The sequence below is a fragment of the Callorhinus ursinus genome, unplaced genomic scaffold (assembly GCF_003265705.2).
Source record: "Callorhinus ursinus isolate GAN/ISIS: 27379988/994484 unplaced genomic scaffold, GSC_fseal_2.0 scaffold12, whole genome shotgun sequence".
NCBI lineage: Eukaryota > Metazoa > Chordata > Mammalia > Carnivora > Otariidae > Callorhinus > Callorhinus ursinus.
The window spans coordinates 50,754,424-50,773,832 of record NW_027397074.1 but is presented as its reverse complement, the minus strand read 5'-3'; the positions used below and the strand labels follow the sequence as shown (position 1 = coordinate 50,773,832).

General features: G+C 43.5%; 1 protein-coding gene across 5 annotated transcripts in view; it reads left to right on the top strand.

Annotated features, from left to right (window-relative positions):
• Positions 1-11,002, top strand: part of ELMO1 (engulfment and cell motility 1) — a 525,187-nt gene extending 514,185 nt beyond the window's left edge. For all 5 annotated transcript variants that reach the window (XM_025873160.2, XM_025873157.2, XM_025873158.1 and 2 more), the window contains 2 exons: positions 4,143-4,220; positions 9,592-11,002. In XM_025873160.2, coding sequence (XP_025728945.1) covers positions 4,143-4,220; positions 9,592-9,792 — 279 coding nt within the window. In that variant the 3' untranslated portion in view covers positions 9,793-11,002. The remainder of the gene's footprint in view (positions 1-4,142; positions 4,221-9,591) is intronic.
• Positions 11,003-19,409: the final 8,407 nt, after the last annotated feature.

The window sequence follows — 19,409 nt, the reverse complement described above, 5'->3', positions numbered from 1 at the left end:
TGGGAAAAAGGGCCAAATGAGACACGTCACCCCAAAACAATATAAGGAATGGCAGCCAGCGCTGAATACTGAAAATATGTTGCATAAAACTCTACTCTTGTATTCAGTCTGACATTTGGCTGCTGGAAAATGGCAGTCCCCAAAACAAAGTGCCATCCATGTCTAGAGTTTCTCTGAGCCTCTCGTGACCCAGCATGCCTTGTCACTGCTCGCAGGCCCAGGAGTTGAGGATGGGGTCAGAGGCCCCAGGGCATGCTTGAGCGGTGGGATGTTCAGATTCTCCTGCCTCCTCTATCCCCAGAACTCTGCCATCCCGGGCTTTCCTCCACATGCTGAGAGATGTGAATTAATGGAATAGAGGATGCAAATAAGGAGCTCCTCTACCGTTCGATCCAGCAATTGCACTACTGGGTATTTACCACAAAGATACAAATGTAGGGACCCGAAGGGGTACATGCACCCCAATGTTTATAGCAGCAATGTCCACAATAGCCAAACTGTGGAAAGAGCCAAGATGCCCATCGACAGATGAATGGATAAAGAAGAGGTGGTATATATACACAATGGAATATTATGCAGCCATCAAAAGGAATGAGAGCTTGCCATTTGCAACGACGTGGATGGAACTGGAGGGTGTTATGCTGAGTGAAATAAGTCAATCAGAGAAAGACAGGTATCATATGACCTCACTGATATGAGGAATTCTTAATCTCAGGAACAAAATTGAGTTTTGCGGGAGTGGTGGGGGGGGGGAGGGATGGGGTGGCTGGGTGATAGACATTGGGGAGCGTATGTGCTACGGTGAGCGCTGTGAATTGTGCAAGACTGTTGAATCACAGATCTGTACTTCTGAAACAAATAACGCAACATATTTTAAGAAAAAAGGAAAAGAAGAAGATAACAGGAGAGGAAGAAAAGGGGAGTATGTCAGAGGGGGAGACGAACCCTGAGAGATGATGGACTCTGAAAAACAAACTGAGGGTTCTAGAGGGTAGGGGGGTGGGGGGATGGGTTAGCCTGGTGATGGGTATTGAGGAGGGCACGTTTTGCATGGTGCACTGGGTGTTATGAACAAACAATGAATCATGGAACACTGCATCAAAAACTAATGATGTAATATATGGTGATTAACATAACAATAAAAAAATTAAAAAAAAAAAGAAAATAAGGAGCTCCTGAACATAATTTTTCACGGAATTAAATCCAGACGGAATAAAGGACCTTACGTCGTGAATAGCAAAGCCCTAGAGCCATCAGATGTCTGAATGCTGTGGAGTGTGATGAAGCCCCTGAGGGGAACACTGCCCCAGATCCATGACCCTTCCTCTACCACCTCCTGGCACCTCTATCCCTCACAGACGGTTTGGACAGGTGGCAGCTTCTGGAGTGTTAGTCCGAGAGGTGCCATCGCTCCCAGCTTTGTAGCCTTGAAGAGCTGACCTCCACCAGTGACTCAATGACAACAAGCCAGGGACGTCAATAAAACTCATTACAGGCGATAGCAGCCTTTAATGCAGGCATGTGGATCAGAGAATTAATTCCTCCCACCCCTCCCAGGCAGCTTTGGTGAAATGAAAGTGGGGATTGACATTCTCACGAATTTCCCATTTCCTGCCTGTGTTTATCAGGAATCTAGGTCATGACGACTCCGCTCCTTCACGTCCTCGCTGGTTTGCGCCTGAGGAGGGCAAAACCCAAAGTTGGCAGGCTCCCTCCTTTCTCTTCCTTCTCTGTGCCTCTGCAGAAAAGAAAGTGTCACAAGGACAGCCACAGTGACACTCTGGCCTCAGGTGACCTCAGCACCTAGTCAAGAGGCTGCGTCTGGGCTCTGGTGGTGTTCACCCTAGCTGTCGTTAACAAGGGGATGAGCCACGTGACCACCTAAGCAGAGCGCCAGTTGTCCAGCATCAACCCAGAAATCCATTCGTGAATTTCACCTTTTCCTAGTGACCTCCGAAGGTCACATTGGGCGGTAGCCATATACTGACCGATCATTCTCTCCTTTCTCCCCAATCTCTCAAGCAGGAGTCAATTTTCCTAATGAATGACACTGAGATTAGTATGAGATCATCATTTATATCAGTGTTCCTAATCTAAAAACAATCTTTATGAATTTATGAGATCAGAACTTAACATTGTATTGAAAAAAGTTTTACATTTTTTAAAAGAAAAAAATAATCACCTCTGATCCCAGCCCCTTAACATAATTTTTTTATTTCACATTATTTGCCTCCAGTCTCTGTCCACAGGTAGACATTGTTCATAATTGTGATCAGTATGTAAATAATGTTCATTTCTCCTGCTTTTCACTTAAGATCAGATCTTCATAACTATCATACTCAATGGCTGGCTGAATATATTTCTCTGCTAATTTGCGATTTCTTTGATGGTTTACCCAAATTGGGGAAGACGTTTATTTAGTTCTCATGTTATATTCTTATAGGTAACAATGTATATGGCATTTGCTTGCTTTTTGATTTTTTAGGAATAATCCCAGTAATGGGATCCCTGGTTCTTGATATGGATTGCCTGTTTTTGATTTTTTTTTTAAAGATGACACCAATTTATGATGCCACTAGTAGGGCCCATGACAAACTAAAAGACCCAAGAGAGATGCTAAACTTAATAGAAAAAAATGTTTTTGTTTGTTTTGGTGAACTCTTTTTTTAATATTATTGATCTCCACTGGGCAGGCCTGAATAGAGGCCCAAGGAAGAAGTAATGAAAATGAGGAGAGAGGTAGTTTGCAGAATAGCTCCCATTCCTGACTTGGCATTCTTTCCTTTACTTGCTCCTATTTCTGGCAGGGTGAGGAGGCTGTAAGAGTTTGAGACACCAGTAGGTCTAGGCTCAGAACAAGCGCTGCTCCCTCTTAATGAGGGGACAGCTGGAGGCAAGTCAGACACAGACGAACCCCATGAGAGCCCAAATAGCCGGATGGTTGACTGTGTCAGGAGAGGCATCCAGCTAATGCTAGGCCTTCAGGAGTTCACTTGGCAAGAATTCTTTAACCCATTTGAAATTCTGAAATCTGGAGGCACTGACCTCATCTGTTTGCCTTCCATCTTCTTTCTGGGGCATTCTTGCTGTGAGTTACTGGCCAAAGGCAAATCCTCTGACAAATATTAAGCAGAGAACGATGTGGAAAGATCTGCCCTTCTAAGAAATTATGCAGTATGTGTGTGTTGTAACAATGCAGAGCACCAATATGGGTACACGTGGCCCTTTCCCTCCAGACTAGGAGCTTTCAGGGTGTTGAGATGTGCCATGACTGTCTTCTAAAGGTTGTATCCCACTAACTGCTCAAACCAATAGAATAATCATTGTACCCAATAATGTACAGCATATATAATTTGAGAAGTGTATTTTAACATACATATTAGACATGACATTGAGTGTCTCAGCCAAGGTCATACAGCTACAGTGAAATGACAGTGTCACTTAGTCCTTGGCCCTTTGGGTCTGGCTCATAGCCTGCACTCAGTAGACACTCACCAATGAATGAACCCACATATTCTAACATTGGGCCCTTGCTTCTCCTTTATACTCTGCAGCCTCTGGATAACACCTAAGTTTTATGTAGCCTTTGCTCGACAGTACTTCAAAGATCAAAGGACCTAAAGATAATGAGTTCATCCACAAGCCTCGTTGGCTCCCATGTAGCTTCCATGTTTTAGGAAGTTCATACCTCTGTGGACATCTGTCTGTTTGGAGGTGATCAAAGATAGAGCAGCCCTTAATCTGCTGGTTGGGGAAGACTTTACGATTTCTCAGGTCTCCCTGGACCTGGAAGGGAGGAGCTGAAGAAAGAAGAGTATCGTGGCTTTGGGGTTACATGGCTTTGGACAATGATTTAACTTCTCCAAGCTCCTTCCCCTAAAAGAGGAATGATCACACTTGCTACAAGGACTGTCTTGAGAATTAAACGAGTTGGTTCATGCAGACCTCCCCCAAACAGAAGGATATGTGCTGTGAACCTTGATAAAAACAAAAAACAAAAACAAAAAAACACCCCTTCCTCCCGTCAGCCTCACTGCTGCCCCCATGTCTGCACTCACTCCATGTTCAGTCTGCAGCCATTTATAACTGCAGAACGAATGTGCCCCTTTCCCTCACTGTGTGTTTTCTCTGATCCCTTGTAGGAGGTGCTCGAACTTGCTTTCTCCATCTTGTATGACTCAAACTGCCAGCTGAACTTCATAGCTCCTGACAAGCACGAGGTAAGGGTCTAAGTGGGGTTAATTTGTGAGAGAATGTCACTTTTTTTTCCCTAGAAAAACAAGCAAGAGAGAAATATTGGAAAGAAATTTCATTTAAAAAAAAAAAAAAGCCTGCCTAAGAAAAATCATGAACAAAGGAGCATCTCATTGATTTGGAATAGAATGGAAACTTTTTTAAAAACCACCAGTTATCACAGATTCAGCCTCTTACTAGCTTGACCAAGAGTTCGTGGTAATGAAAGAGAATGAACAAATGCTTCGTACTCAGCAAGGGCGTAATTGTCAACCCCGAGGAAGAATCAGCCCTGATGAAGCTTTGGTTTTCACTGAGTATTGAATTTTTAGTCACAGTCTTCCCAAGATAAACTTGTCTCTATTCTTTAAAACATTTGATGAGGTAGGTTTTCTACCATGTTTCCTTATTTTAAGAGATTTAGGGCTGTCTCTGCTGTTGGAATTTTATTTTTGAGGTGATTTTATTCCTTTTTGACATCTTGTTATATGTATAATTTGTTTTTCTTCTTAAAGCACGCCTGTCAGCTATATTTAAAATATTTATCACAGATCTAGGAAAATGTATTTATAAGGTGAAATAGCAGCTATGGTTGATGTAACTCATTCTCTTGTAAACGAGAGCCCAACATTATGCTCGAAACTGTTATTTTTAGATGATACCATTCAAATTTTTGTTTTACGTGTGGTTGCATAAACAGCTTTTAGAAAGGAAGGGAACATTTTAATAGAATCTGACTTTTGTTTCCCATTTCCCCTAGGAGACTCTGCTCATTTAGAAGTTATTCAGTATCTGCCTTTCACTGGTTTAAAGCTTTTGAATAAAATTGTACATCCCAAAGAGAGAGGAAAGATTAGATGCAAATCCTGCATTTAGAATGGTGCTTAAGTGTAATTCTGTGTAACTTGACATTTAGTTTGCAAAAGGGTATGACTTTGTCTTCATCTTTCTGAAAATAGATACTGAGGCCTACTGCTTCTCTTTTTAAATAAAATTGTGGTTATACACAGGCAGGCCATCGTATTTAAGAAGTATACAGCTGTATGGAAAACCACTTTAGAAAGTAGAACTGTGGTTGTTATTTAAATCTATGCAAGGCTGTATTTTCCCAGGGTGCATTAATTCCAGATAAGGACAAATGTTCTCGAACTGCCAAATTTTTATTTGCAACTGCCACCTTTTATTGATATGGTGAGGAGAAAAATGCCATACACTGGTGAACACTTAATTTCTTCAGATCTCTTTCATATGTATTGCCTCATTTTATTTGCATAATCACTCAATAAAATAGGAAGTCCTATTACAGATATCTTCATCAAATGAAGGAGAGAGGCCTCTCAAAATTGAATACCTCAACATTTGCAAAGATAATAGTTAATTGCAACTAGCCTGGATCTCTCTGTGCCAGGCACCATTCCGTGTCTTATGTACTTCACCTCAATCTTCATTATACCTCTGAGAGAAACAAACCATTGTGCCCATTTGATAAAGGAGGGAAATGAGTCACAAAGAGGTTAAGAAGCCTGTCCAAGGTCAAACCAGTAGTAACAGAGCTGGAATTGAAACCACGGAGCCTTGCTCCAGGAAGCCTGTCTCCCTGACCCCTGCACTGTGTTGCTAGGGAGGCCGGAAGCAGGACCTGACCTCCCAGCTTCCTGCCTGTGCCCATCCCCCAATGTCAGCAGTTAATCACCTCAGGGCCAGGGTGGCGCCGTCTATACCCACACCCACGCCCATGCCCAGTTGCGCCCCCCCAGATTCCTAGCAAAGCAAATCCAGATACATCGTGTATTTGTAAATTTTCCTGTGTGCATCTCTAAATAATAACATCCATTTTGAAACCAACTACAATACCATTATCACAGCTGATTTTTTAACACTTTGATACTACCATCTGTAGTCAGTTTTCAGACTTCTCCACTTGTCTCCATTGTGTGTTTTCTTTCTTTTATACTTTGTTCAGATCAGAATCCAAAAAAGATCCATGCATAGCAATTGGTCAAGATGTTTCCTCAGTTTCTTTGAATCTATAGGTTCCTCCCTTTCTCTCTCTCTCCCTTTCTCTCTCTCTCTCTCTCTCTCTCTCTCTCTCTCTCTCTCTCCCCCTCTCTTGGGAGCATCTGCTTATGCTTTTTTTTCCTTGCAATTTATTCGTTGAAAAAACCAGGTCATCTGTTTGGTAACCTTGCTGAGAGTCTAGATTTTGCTGATTATAATTATGTGTATTAGTTTACTGTGGCTGCTTCCACAAATTACCACACATTTAGTGGCTTAAAACAACATGAATTCCGGAGGTCAGAAGTCTTATGCAGGTCTTTTTTGGGCTAAAATCAAAGTACTGGCAGGGCTGAATTCCTTTCTGGAGGTTCTAGGGGAAAATCTGTTTCCTCCCCCTTTGCACTTCCGGAGGCCACCGGCATCCCTTGGCCACAGCCTCCATTCACCCACAACCATGGTGGTTGGGTCTCCACACCGCCTCATTCTGAGCTCCTCCTCCATAGTCAAAACTCCCCTTCTTTCTCCCTTCTCTCCCTCACTCCTGTCCTGTTTCCCTCCCACTTTTAAGGACCCTGGTGATTACATTACTCCCACCTGGACAATCCCAGAGGCCCCTTCCTATTTGCAGGTCCCCTGATTAGCAATTTTAATTCCCTTTGCCATGCACCCTAACATACTCACAGGCTCCAGGACATGATCTCCCTTAAAAGGAGGGTATTCTTCTGCCTACCGTAACATGTGCTGTTATTTCACATGGTTATCTGTCTCCCGTATTTCCTATTATGTGGCAGTTAGAGGATTCATCAAATTGAGGCTCAACTTTAAGCAACAGTGGTGTTGTATTCTTCCGTGGTATCTGGTTGTCTCTCTGGGGGATGTTAGCAGCCATTGATGATTTTTGCCTGGATCCTTGGCCCTATTAGACATTGGAAAGGTTGGTATCTCAATTCAATCATTCCTTCCTCACTTATTAGTGGGAAACTGGCCTCGTATTTGAGGTTATACAGTTTATATGTAACAGGCAGGATAAATACTTGACTCTTCTTGTCAGGCTTCCAAATAATGCTCATCTTCCAAATGAGAACAACGAGGTGGTTTTGGTGTTGGAGTATCATTATGAAGTAATGGATTTAAACATATTTGTGTTTTAATGGGTTGCAGTGATTGTCATTATCAGTGTCCATATTATCCTATCTAGAGAAAGTAGGAACACCTTCTGGTTGGTTTCTGAGTCCTATTGACATGACCCCAGATGTCTTTGACAACCTTCAGTCATTCTGCTATGACAAAACATGCCTGGCTCATCTTGCATGTTTCCTGCCTTTTCTCTGTGGAGCCGTGGTCCCTTTTGGTAGAAAATGGTATTTAGCAACCAGAATCTGGGCATTCCGTTGGTCATTATTTTTAGGACTTTTTATGGGCAGAGCTAGGAGTTACATTATTTCTTTAAAGATAAAATACATTGTAAGTTCATTTTGATACTTTCCACTCAGATTCAGTCGAACCGAGTTTTTATTTATGGTCGGTGCCCTCTTTAATAAAATTTTCTGTACCTGCTGCTTCTCAAAAGAAAGGCACCACAGAAGTGTTCCTGTGGGTCAAATTAATCTGTACTAGGAAGCTGGCCAGGACCGGGATGGTTGTAAAAAAAGCAGTAAGCCCAGTGCTTAGGGATTTACAGTCAACAGCGTTAGAGCTGGAAGGGGCCTCAGAGTCCATGGAGTTCAGTGGCCCCCATACCTGGAAGTATATCAGAATTACCTGGAAGCTTTTCTAAGTAAAATTTACTCACCCCAGATCTACAAGATCAGGATCTCCAGGGTAGGACCTTTGTATCTATTTTTATGAAGGTTATTTATGTGGAAACGAATGTTTCAATGAGTTCAGAATCTGTCTGAGGGATTCGTGAGGACATGAATACTTCCAGATGTCTCTTAGCACTCAGCTGGTGTTTAGATGGGTCAAACACTTTGGCAGAGATCACACAGCCAAGGCAAAGTTCTACACTTCAGGGCTGCACTACCCAGACATAGACCCTCATAATACACCCATGGTGCATCTCCTCAGCTTAAAAAGGGGTGCCACTGAGATGTGGATCAGGGTGAGATTTCCAGATCACTGTGGCTTACGATTTGTAAAGTGCTTGCTGTCCTATAGTACATTTCATGTTGAGATCTGCTGTTGTATTCCAGGTAAGCACAGTGCAAAGGACAGGCTAAGTATAGGGTCTGGAATTGTAACTTGACCCAGTGAGGGCAGAAGAGGGGGGAATCTAGAGCCCATTCAAGAAGGAAGACTAGTCTGACAGTAAGAACAGAGCAATTGCTATCACAGAGGTCCTACGGAGGCCTAGGATATACCAAAAGGCGAGCGGAGCACAGCTTCCAAAATGCAGACAGTTTTCTCAGATGCTGACGTCAGACGCTAGTTCAGCCACCAGGTATCTCAGCTCTAATGCCAAGTCCCAGGGCTACAGCCTCTGGGAGGGAGGATGACAAGAGCAAATCAGGTCCTCAGATAAACAAGGTAGAGTTTCTTTCTTCAAGGAGTTCACAGTCTACTGGAGAGACAAAAGGCATGGTCAGTTTTAATGAGAAAGGAAGAACCAAATTCTTAGTTGGCTGCTCTGGAAGGCTTTCCAAGATCGGCTCTGTCCCCAGGAACCAGGCTTCCTAGACCTGAAGGAGAAAAAAACCTGGAAACTAGAGACTCAAGAAGAGACAGGCAGCCAGCCCACCTCCCATGAAGATCAGCCAACAGTTGTAGCCATTTTGTCCAGCAGACACTGGGCAGCAGAACGGTATTTCCTAGCCCTTTGCTGAGAAATGCCAAGGTGGGACTATCATTGGCTCCCTGGTAGGAGTGGGCTAACATTGTGAGTGTGAGGAATCAGAGAGGAGAGGCAGAGATTAGCCACTAGACTAGGAACCGTGCTTGGAGTCAGGAAAGAAGCAGCCTCGACCTAATGCTGAGTCTGAGCGTGTTGGGATATATACCACCAATAGCTTAAAAGCAGACTCGCTGGTAGGGTGTTGAAGGTATGACGTTGCAAGGTCATGCAGAACTCAGATCCTCCTGCTGTCACATGAGAAGGCATTATTTGCACAGAAGAGTGCAGGTGCACTGGAGTTAGGTTGCCTGAGTTCCAGTCCCACCCACTCCACACGCTACCAAGTTCCTCGGCTCTTCAGCGCCTCGGTTCTCTCATCTGCAAAACAGAGATGATAACAGCAGCGTCGACTTTATTAAATGGTGATGTAGGCAGAGCACTTAGCACACATTGCGTGGTCATTGTTAACCACTGTCACTACTCTTGTCATTGTCATCAGTAGTTACCCTTGTCACCTCCTTTTCCACCAGTACTGTATCTGGACGGACGGGCTGAATGCACTGCTGGGGAAAGACATGATGAGTGAGCTGACCCGGAATGACCTGGACACCCTGCTCAGCATGGAAATCAAGCTCCGCCTTCTCGACCTGGAAAACATTCAGATCCCTGATGCGCCTCCGCCCATCCCCAAGGAGCCCAGCAACTATGACTTCGTCTATGACTGTAACTGAAGTGGCCGGGCCCAGAAGCGCCCCCTCCAAAACTGGAAAATCTAGCTAACGGGAGAGAAGAATGAAAACACACCCACGCCTCAGAACCCTCTCGCGGTGCAGAGAAGCTGTGGGTCAACACTGTCTTTGGCCTCGCCTCTAGCCCCAGCATTCTTCTACCCCTACTTGACGTCTTGCTCACTGCCCTGATTCTGTTTCTAGGTTCCATTGCTTTAGGTCACTTCCCACTGCTGCAGTCTACTGGTGGGAGCAGAGCAAAACCCACCACCAATAAGAGAGCCAAAGGGCCCTTCCATCCTCACCCCCCTCCCCAGCAGGCCCGTCCTCCCTTCCTGGAGGGTGCAAGCCGGCAGCACCAGACTGCCCCAAAACCTGCCCGTCAGACCGAAGGGACTGCCCCAGTGCTTGTGTCTGGAAGAAACAGCCTAGCTGCTGGAGAAGACCAAACACCGCCTCCTCATTCCCCTTCTCTCCAGAGTCCGCTCACACCACCAGTTCCCTGTGACTCGAAATCTGCTTTCAGGTCTCTTCCGTCCTCCGTGCAGGCCTTTGCCTTGTGCTGGTCCTCTCTGGTTCCAAGGGCAGCAGCAGAAACCTCGTTCTAGCCATGGACTGCACCGGGTCTCCGGACCCAGTCCCAGGTCCAATGCCATTTCACGTCTGCACTGTGACCATGCCCAACCTTCTTTCCTCGCCAGCTAGTCTTGGGTGTCCTCTCTCTGCCCCAGCCCACACCTGCCTTCTTCACGCCTCACACCCTTCCAGCCCCTTAGCTGAAAGCACAAATGGTGAAATCAGTCGTCATCCCAATCTCTAATATACTAAACCGAAACGCCTCTGTGGCAGGCGGCCCCTCTCGACAGGTTTGGTGTTACCTTCTCCTGGGGGTTCTGCTATAACACAGGCCCCACAGGATGGTCAAGCTGTCAGACATCCAAGTTTACATCATTGTAATTATTACAAGTATTGACAATTTGCAAGGGTTTGGGGTTGGTTGTTTTTTTTGTTTTGTTTTGTTTTTGCTTTGTTTTTGTACAAAAGAGTCTAACATTTTTTTGCCAAACAGATATATATTTAATGAAAAGAAGAGATACATAAATGTGTGTACTTTCAAGGGTTTTTTTTTTAATTATTTTAATCCTAAACATCTTCCTGAGAATAACATTCCCTTATACATGCTGTGGAATAAAATGAATTGTGATGAGTTGGAGAGCTGGTGTTTTGATTTGGTGACTTAGGTGCTCGTTGCTCGGTCCTTAGCATCACTGGTGAGCTTGTCAGAAATGTCTTTGGCCCCACCCCAGCCCTGCAGAATCAGGTGATTGGCATGCACAGTAGCTTTTCAAAAGCCCTGGCTTAGGGGACTCAACCATTGCTAGGTCACCAGAGACTCTGAGCATCAGTAAAGCATGTTACTTCTAAGAAGACCATCTCAACTCACAGAGAAAATCAGACCCACTATGTGAAAATATGACCATTTATTTTGCACTGTTGCCTCCTGACTCAGATGTTCCCCTTTTTTTCTCCCTTGCCATTATATGGTGTACAGAACTGACCAAATTAAACACATTATACTTTGAGAGAGCACATTTAGCCATGGAAAAGAATGCAGGCCCGTGGAGCAGAAATAAATTCAGTCAAAAACAAAATAAATCTAACTACGAATTAATAAGATACGGGTCAGAGCCCAGCAAAGGATTTTTCTGAGGTCAGTTCCACTGGAGGCGTATCTGGATCATAAACTCCGAGGGCTGCAAGGGAAGTCAGAAAGGTCCAGGCATGCAAACGCGGCACAAGCTACTCTGGACTCGCCGCAGAAGTGTTCGATGCCTTCAGGTCACTGCTCTGGACCATCATCAAGATGTGCAATTACAGATTGACTTGAGTTGAGACGGCATGGTCCAGAGCCCTCCATAAATTGCAGGGGGAAAAAATCCTTTATAATCCATAGTAATTCACAGGTGATTATGCTTCCCATCAGAGCACTCACACCTGACTGTCGAGTCAATGTGTCCTTTATCATTAAGCTTTAATGACATTAACCCATATGTTCTCGTCAGGAGCGCTTATTGATCTAGCCATCATCATGATAAAATGACAAATGTTGGGTAAAAGAGAGTAGACAGAATCATACTGTTCTTGACCTCAGAGTTCCAGATCTGTTCTTGAAAGAGAAATTCTTTGGGTCAAAGTATCTGAGGTCCTGGGACTCTGGGTTTAAGAGACTGATCTGTCCTATCACACTCACTGGAAAGAACCAGCCACTCTCTCTTTTGGCACTCGTGCTTTGGTGCATTCAACAGAAACTAACCCTTTCCAGGCGATGAAGACAGCCTTCTCCTCCCTCTCCCTGGACCCTCCCTCTGTGGACAGATGAGATCTGGAGAGTGTGGCATCATTCCTTCATTTTGCAGCAGTGTGGTGCTGGCTTGTTGTCCAGATTTGGACAGCCCATCTCGTGTGTCTCAGCTGCCAAGGCTTCCCAGATAGCGGGCCTTAGACTCCAGCTCAGCTCCTGCTGCCTCTGGTTTCCCAGCCGGGACCAATCCGGAGAGCCAGGGGAGCAGTGACGTAGGAAGTTGATTTTGTCACCAGATCTATGCTGCGTTCTCCAGTTCAGCTTTACCTGAAACAAAACTGAGCATTGCATTTGAATCTGCTGATATTTTAATTCCTGTCTGGTTTTTTATTCAGAACCTGTAGGGGGAAGGGTAATTAATTGGCCCCCTCAAACTCAACTACTTATAAGGGTAAGAAAACCTACCAGTCACTACAAAGGAAAAAGTGCCAGGTTGAATGTTTCTTGAGTCTATTTGCACATCCATCCTAAACCATCTTCCAGTTCTCAAATAAGGCATGTCCTGCCACCTGCTCTTACAATGAACTCAGCAGATGTCCCAATGACATACACGCCTTTCCTCTATCTTGTTGTAGTTATGCAATATTTTGCAATTAACATAAACCTTTAACTTGAAGGAAATAAAATGCCCACACCATAATCAAAAACGCGCTCACCACTGAACACTAGGAATGCAACAAGAAAAAAATATGTAAATCTAAATTTTGCAAAAGGAAGAACAAAATCTATGAAATCAGGAAAGTTATAATCAAATAAGTTAGTGAAACATAAAACCAAATAATTGCAGCACAGTGTGGTAAACAGTATATAAATATGTACAAGGTAGAGAACTAGAAAGAGGTCGCGCTCAACACGTTTGATAATGGGATAAGGGAAAACAAGAAAGGAATAGAACTTTGAGTTGGGTCTCAAAAGACAGCAGATGTTCACTATGCAAGAGATGAACACTGCAGGCAGAGCAAAGTGCAGAAGGCGTGGACGCATGAAGACCCGTGACTGACTCTTCATAGACCTGTGAGTCAGTCGGTGTGGCTGGTCTGAAGGATGCATACGGGAGAGAGTACTGCAGAGGAGGCGAGGCACAGATGCTGAAAATCCTGACATAGCGGGCAAGGGACTTTTACTTGAGGGCAAGAGAATGCACTCAAATGAGGGATGTTGTGAGATTTGCTACTTGGAAATATCACAACGACAAAACACCCACGTGAGGGAAAGACCGGAATGGGAGAAGTTGAAAACGAAGATATTAGGTGATGGAAATGGTCCCAAGCCAGAACCATGGAGCCCACACTCTGGTACAAGCAACGGGAAAGAGAAGAAGAGCAAAGGTATTAAAGAGGCAGGATTAGCAGCCTCTTAAGTGACAGTTTGAGAATGCACATGGCTCCAGAGTTTCTGGAAGGAGTAAGCAGATAACAGAGCTGTTTTTCACCAAAATCAGGAAGAGAGGAGGAACAGGAGATTTTAGGAAATGACAATGAAATGAGATCATAAACTGAATTTGTTGGACTTCTCCAAACAAAGAAATAAAATCTTGGGCAAGTCATTTAACCACTGTGAGCTTCTTACCTCGTTAATACAATTGAAACCTCAGTACTTGAGAATACTGTGGATGAGGTGGCTAGAAGCATCAGTGGTCAGGAAGTAAGTCCCCTCCCTTCCCCAACCATGGCCTCCTCTTTCCTCCCACCCCTTCCTTTCTTTTGGTTTCAGTGAACCATCTCTAGTACAGCTCAAACTAAATGGCATGTTTCAACCAATGCAGCCTCCTTTATGAGAAAGAAAAATAAGCAAAGGAGAGGAACAAAGGAAAAACGGAAGATGTTAACATACTTCTTGAAATACGGATTTTGATAACTTGCAATAGAACCATAATTTAAATTTGAGGGAAAAGGAGGAACAGTATAATCCCATATGAAAATATAGTTATACAGTAAATTTTTCTTCTAATGTAATTACATGTTTTCTGACATTTAATGAACACTTCAAGTGAAGTGGGCTTTTTTAATTCAGAGGAATAATTAGAACACATCCAGGTGAAGGAAGGAAATAATTCTACCAGAAACATATGTAAAGGGAGTTGCCAACTTGAACTTAAATCCAAATTTCCTCCTGGAAGCCAGTGTAAATAAGGAAGCCAACTGGGATGTATAGCTCTCATTTTCTTAGTAAAAATTTTATTCTACCATAAGAAAACCACCTGTCCCAGGCACCTGATTTTGGAGGAGATATGCTATTCAGAGCACTTATCACCTTCAATAGACACCTCTTAGCAGGTGCTATTTGTCTGTCATTCTGTTTTGCAGAATGAAAGGGGTTGTCCTGGTAGCCCCTGAAAATATGAAAGCACACAGGAGCCAGAGGCCATCTGAGTGCTGACGAGGGTGTAGGGACCGAGTGATAGAAGAATCAGAAGAGGATTCTGGGAGTAGAACAACTGAAGAAGGCTTGGCCAGAGAAGGAGGTTGGGAAAGCATGGAGTGAGGCCAGGACCAGAAAAGGTGTTGCACAGGAGAGCAGGGTCTGGGAACCAAATTCCACTGAAATATAACCAGGCGTTTGCTATGCACCAAGCATATCACACAAGGATATAAAAAATAAGTGGACTCTGTTCAAGAGGCTCATAGTCTAAGACAGGACAGAGAGGCAAATAAATGCAATCCATGGCTAAGAAGACCATAATGTACAACCTACTGAGCTAGCACTCAGAGCAGGAGGTGATCTCTGCTGCCTGGACAAACTTGGAAGGGGAACGGGAAGCCACCAGGTGATAAGGGAAAGAAGGCCAAGCTCGCTCCCTGCTTGTCCTTTGGGCCTCACTCTGGTCATCACTTCCCCTGGAAAGCAGTCCCTGGATCTCAAAGTCAAGGCTGGAGACTCCTCTGTGCTCCCACAGCCACCTCTACTTGCCCTTTTTGTTACTGAGTCTTTCTCTGTCTTCCTCAGGAGCCCGTAGCTCCATGAGGGGAGGAACCGGGCCGATGGTTCTCACCACGCTCGTGCACTACCTTTAACACAGTGCCAGGCACTGAAATGGACTGCTGCAGTACTTTCTAGAATAATCGGTAAAGGGCATTCCAGGAAGAGGTAAGAGCGTGAGGCCTTAGAAAGAGGAAACATGTTACGGCTGGGACAGAGACGAGCATGGGAGAGAGAACAGGAGGAGACAAGCTTGGGACAGAGTGAGAGCCGTGAATGGCAGCTGGAAGTGTATTCTTTCCGTCACCTAGGGCCACTGACACACACACAGGTGACCGACATGACCAGAGTTGCATTTTAATATCTCCACTTGCTCCCTGGCCGCAGCACAAAAGACAGTTTGGAGAAGAGGGGGTCTGGAGGCAGGCAGATCGGGCTGAACCTGTGTCAAACACTCCACTTGTAGGAAGGCTGAATGTGCCAGTCCGTCAAACGACTGGGATCCTATCACGTCCAGCAGAGATTATGCACAGGTGCTGTCAAAGAGGTGAAACTTACCATCCTTGAAAAGGCGGGGGGAAAAAGGGGCGAAAGAGTATATTTTTTGAAGCCTAATATATAAATACAAAAGTAGAGATAAGACCAAATCTTCCTCACACTGCCTGTGAAAGCAATATCTGGACCAATGCTGGTTACAAAAAAGATAGGGAGTCATTGCAAATACAGAGATGCGTAAGATATACCAGCAAATACTGAGTCACGGTGGTGCACCCAGGGAGGGAGGTGGCAGGGAAGGAGGAGAGAAATGTCAGACAAGTAAAATAGAAGATAAAAGGCTGTGGAAGAGGAAAGTTATTTTCTAATTCTCTTTGACATCAGTACAATTTACCATGTTGACCTCACTGACAAGAATGTCTAACACCAAATAAAATGGTCCTGAAAAACATAAATACGAGAGAATTGATGAATGCCATACTTTATGTAGAGACCTTAAATAATGGCATTAGGCTTTAACTAACACGATTAACTGGGTTCAATCGATATTTCAATAGATATAATCTACAATAAAGGTACGCTATTCAAAGATCTTTGGAATATGTTCAGAATCAATTGTGTAGTCATCTGCAAAGAAAATCCTTATACCGTAAGATAGAAAGTAAATATAAAGGAGTTCTGGCTCCATGACAATACAGAAAACATCTTCTCCCAAAAATTACTTTAAATGCAACAAAACATTTAAGTACAATAAAAATGATTTTAAATGATTTTACCTGAGCTTGTAGTAAAGACAGTGAAACCCACAGGTGCCCACAATGAAGAGAGAACTGAGTCGGAAGCACTAAGCTGTGGCTAAGGGTGTTGGCGCCTTGACAAGGGTGCGGGTTCTCATGCCCAGGTGGGGATGGATACCAGGCATTGTGTGCAAGCCAGATGAGAAGTGGAACTGGGCTCTTCCCGTCAAAGCCAGGGGCCTGAGAGGCATCGGTTGCAGGTTAGAAGGGGAAAAGAATCTATCCATTGATACAGGACGATAACCTGAAATCTTGAGACCTTCAGCCTGTGACTCATATGGTTTCAGGGTTCACATCTATACTATATTCTAGAATGTTCTAGAATGCCCACTTGAAAGACTAACATAAAACATGGTCCTGGGCTGGACAGAGCTGGACTCCTGGCCGAAGGAAATGAAAAGCTATTCTGGGTGTGACCCCTTACGAGCCAATTCACGAGGGATTTCCACAGAAAAAGCACGAAAAAGTTGGGCTTATAATCAAAAGTAAAACAACACTTGGAAGCCATCTGTAGTGAATAAGTGGAAGATTATAAACTAGAATTCTATTCCAGTTAAAATGGCAATCAAGAGTGAAAAAAAAATAGGGTCATTCTCCAACAGGGTTCGAGGGAGTTTGTCACACACAAATGATCTCTAAGTGTGGGAAGAAAATGGAGAGTATTGGGAGCAAATCTAACAATAAAGGGCTGTGTAAAAAACAACAGTAGTAATAACTCATTTAAGGTGTATTAAAACAATGTGGAATTAAAATGCAGGGCAAGAATATAACCTACAATGAAAGGGCATAATGTAACTTGAAATGTTTTAATCTTTTAACCTTCAATATTTTAGAAATACGATCTTTAGACTTTAAATCAATTCTGCATTTTAGAAATTGGGGAGTAACTACTGAAAATACTAGAAACAAAGATGCGTGACTTCTCTATCAAGAGAAGAAAAAATGTAATAAAATTAAGTCAATTCAATAATAAATAAAAGGAGGAGCACCCAAAATATGAGTGTTCCAATTGAAAACTGTGAAAAGGAAATCAAACAGGAAATGAAAAAATATTCACCACCACACAAACTGAAGAAATGCACATCAAAATGAGATGCCTATTTGGCTTACCACATTGGCAAATGGCTACATGATTACAGGTTATTTCTCTTACTGTGTAAATGGGTCAGTAAGAAAAACAGAATAACCTAACGCAGAATAATCCAAAAGAAATGTGGGTTAACAAGAAGAGTAAGTAAATCCTTAAAAAATCATGAATGTACAATGAGCAAAGAAAGTGTTCATGGTCACAAATAATTTTTTTAAAGATTTTATTTATCTATTTGACAGAGAGAGACACAGCGAGAGAGGGAACATAAGCAGGGGGAGTGGGAGAGGGAGAAGCAGGCCTCCCGCTGAGCAGGGAGCCCGATGTGGGGCTTGATCATGGGATCATGACCTGAGCCGAAGGCAGACACTTAAAGAATGAGCCACCCAGGTGCCCCGGTCACAAATAATTTTAAAAGGCATGTTGTTAGTACCTTAAGACAGAATTTTGTCTAAGAAATTTTTATACATTCAATGATGGATGGTAAAAGGATAATGAAACAAGCTCTCACAATCTTTCTGGAGAAAAATTTGGAAATATATATCTAAAGTTTTCAAGATATGACTGACTCTGACCTTGTACTTCTCATCAAGCAGAGCTGCTCCGTTTGTTTTGTTTTATCTGTTTTACACACTAAGCTCCTGTGTATGATTTTGTTTTAAGAAGAGATTCCAGTGTTTAAAAATAAAACTTTAAAACCTCAGGATTAAATAACTTATGGGAAATCCATTTCCACCGTGACTCATGACTGGCTCTCAAAATTGTATGAAATGTTTTCTTAAAAGGAAAGATGTTAATAAATTGTTACCTGAAAAAAAATAGGTTATAGAATAGTAGGAGTATGTGTATTTTATTTTTAAATGTAAATGTGTGTATTAAATATGCACAGAAAAGGATTTAAAAGAATATATCCCAAGGTGTTTTTGAAGGTTTTCTCTATTTGGATGGAATTCTGAGAATGTGTTTACTTGTTTGTTTCTTGCCAAGTCTGTGTTTCAGATTTTTGTCGTACGTACACCCTGCCTTTGAAATAAGAACAACTTAATTTTGCTTTTTGAAACCCAATGCCAGTAGATTAATGACATGAACTAATTTTATCCCCTCCTATCCCCATGTCGCCCTGTTGCCATACATTGTCATTTCCTGCTTTCTACTGCCTCCTCCAATGCTCCACGCCTTTGTCTATTGCCTGCTCTCGACCCTCACGTAGCTGCCCTTGTCTCCGACACCAGCTCTACCTTCTCTGGGCTCATCTCAGCCCTGTGCTGACCAGCCCCTCCTGTAATCTATGGGGCAGTGGCACTCCGGTCGCCCCCCTCCAGTCTGCCTGTTCCAGATTCCTACAAAAGCTGTCAACAACAATGAGGATACCTGCCTTTTTGGAGGATGAGATTTAATGGGTCACATCACATTAATAGTCATTAATCCTTCCTCCCATCCAAGTGGAGGACGCCCATCCTCAAGCAAGCCTGTGCCCGGAAACTAGAGTGCCTAGAACCCAACCAGTCACCAAAATGCCCCCTCCTCGTGCAGAAAAATCTGAACACAGCACTTCTCCTTTATCTGAGGGGGGTACATTCCAAGACCCCCAGTGGAGGCCTGAAACTACAGATAGTACTGAACCCTATATACACTGTGTTTTTTTTCCTATACAGACATATCTATGATAAAGTTTAATTCATCAATGAGGCACAGTAAGATGAACAGCAATAACGAATACTGAAATAGAAAAATTATGACAATACAGTATAGTGAAAATTATGTGAATGTGGCCTCTCTCCCTCTCTCAAGATCTCTTATGTACCATACTCACCCTTCTTGTTATGATGTGAGATGACAAAGTGCCTCTCTGCTGGCAGGGGGGCGACTGACACATGAGGCCACCACGGACCTTCTGACAGTACATCAGAAAGAGGGCCATCTGCTTCCGGACCGCAGTGGAGTGGGGGTAACTGAACCC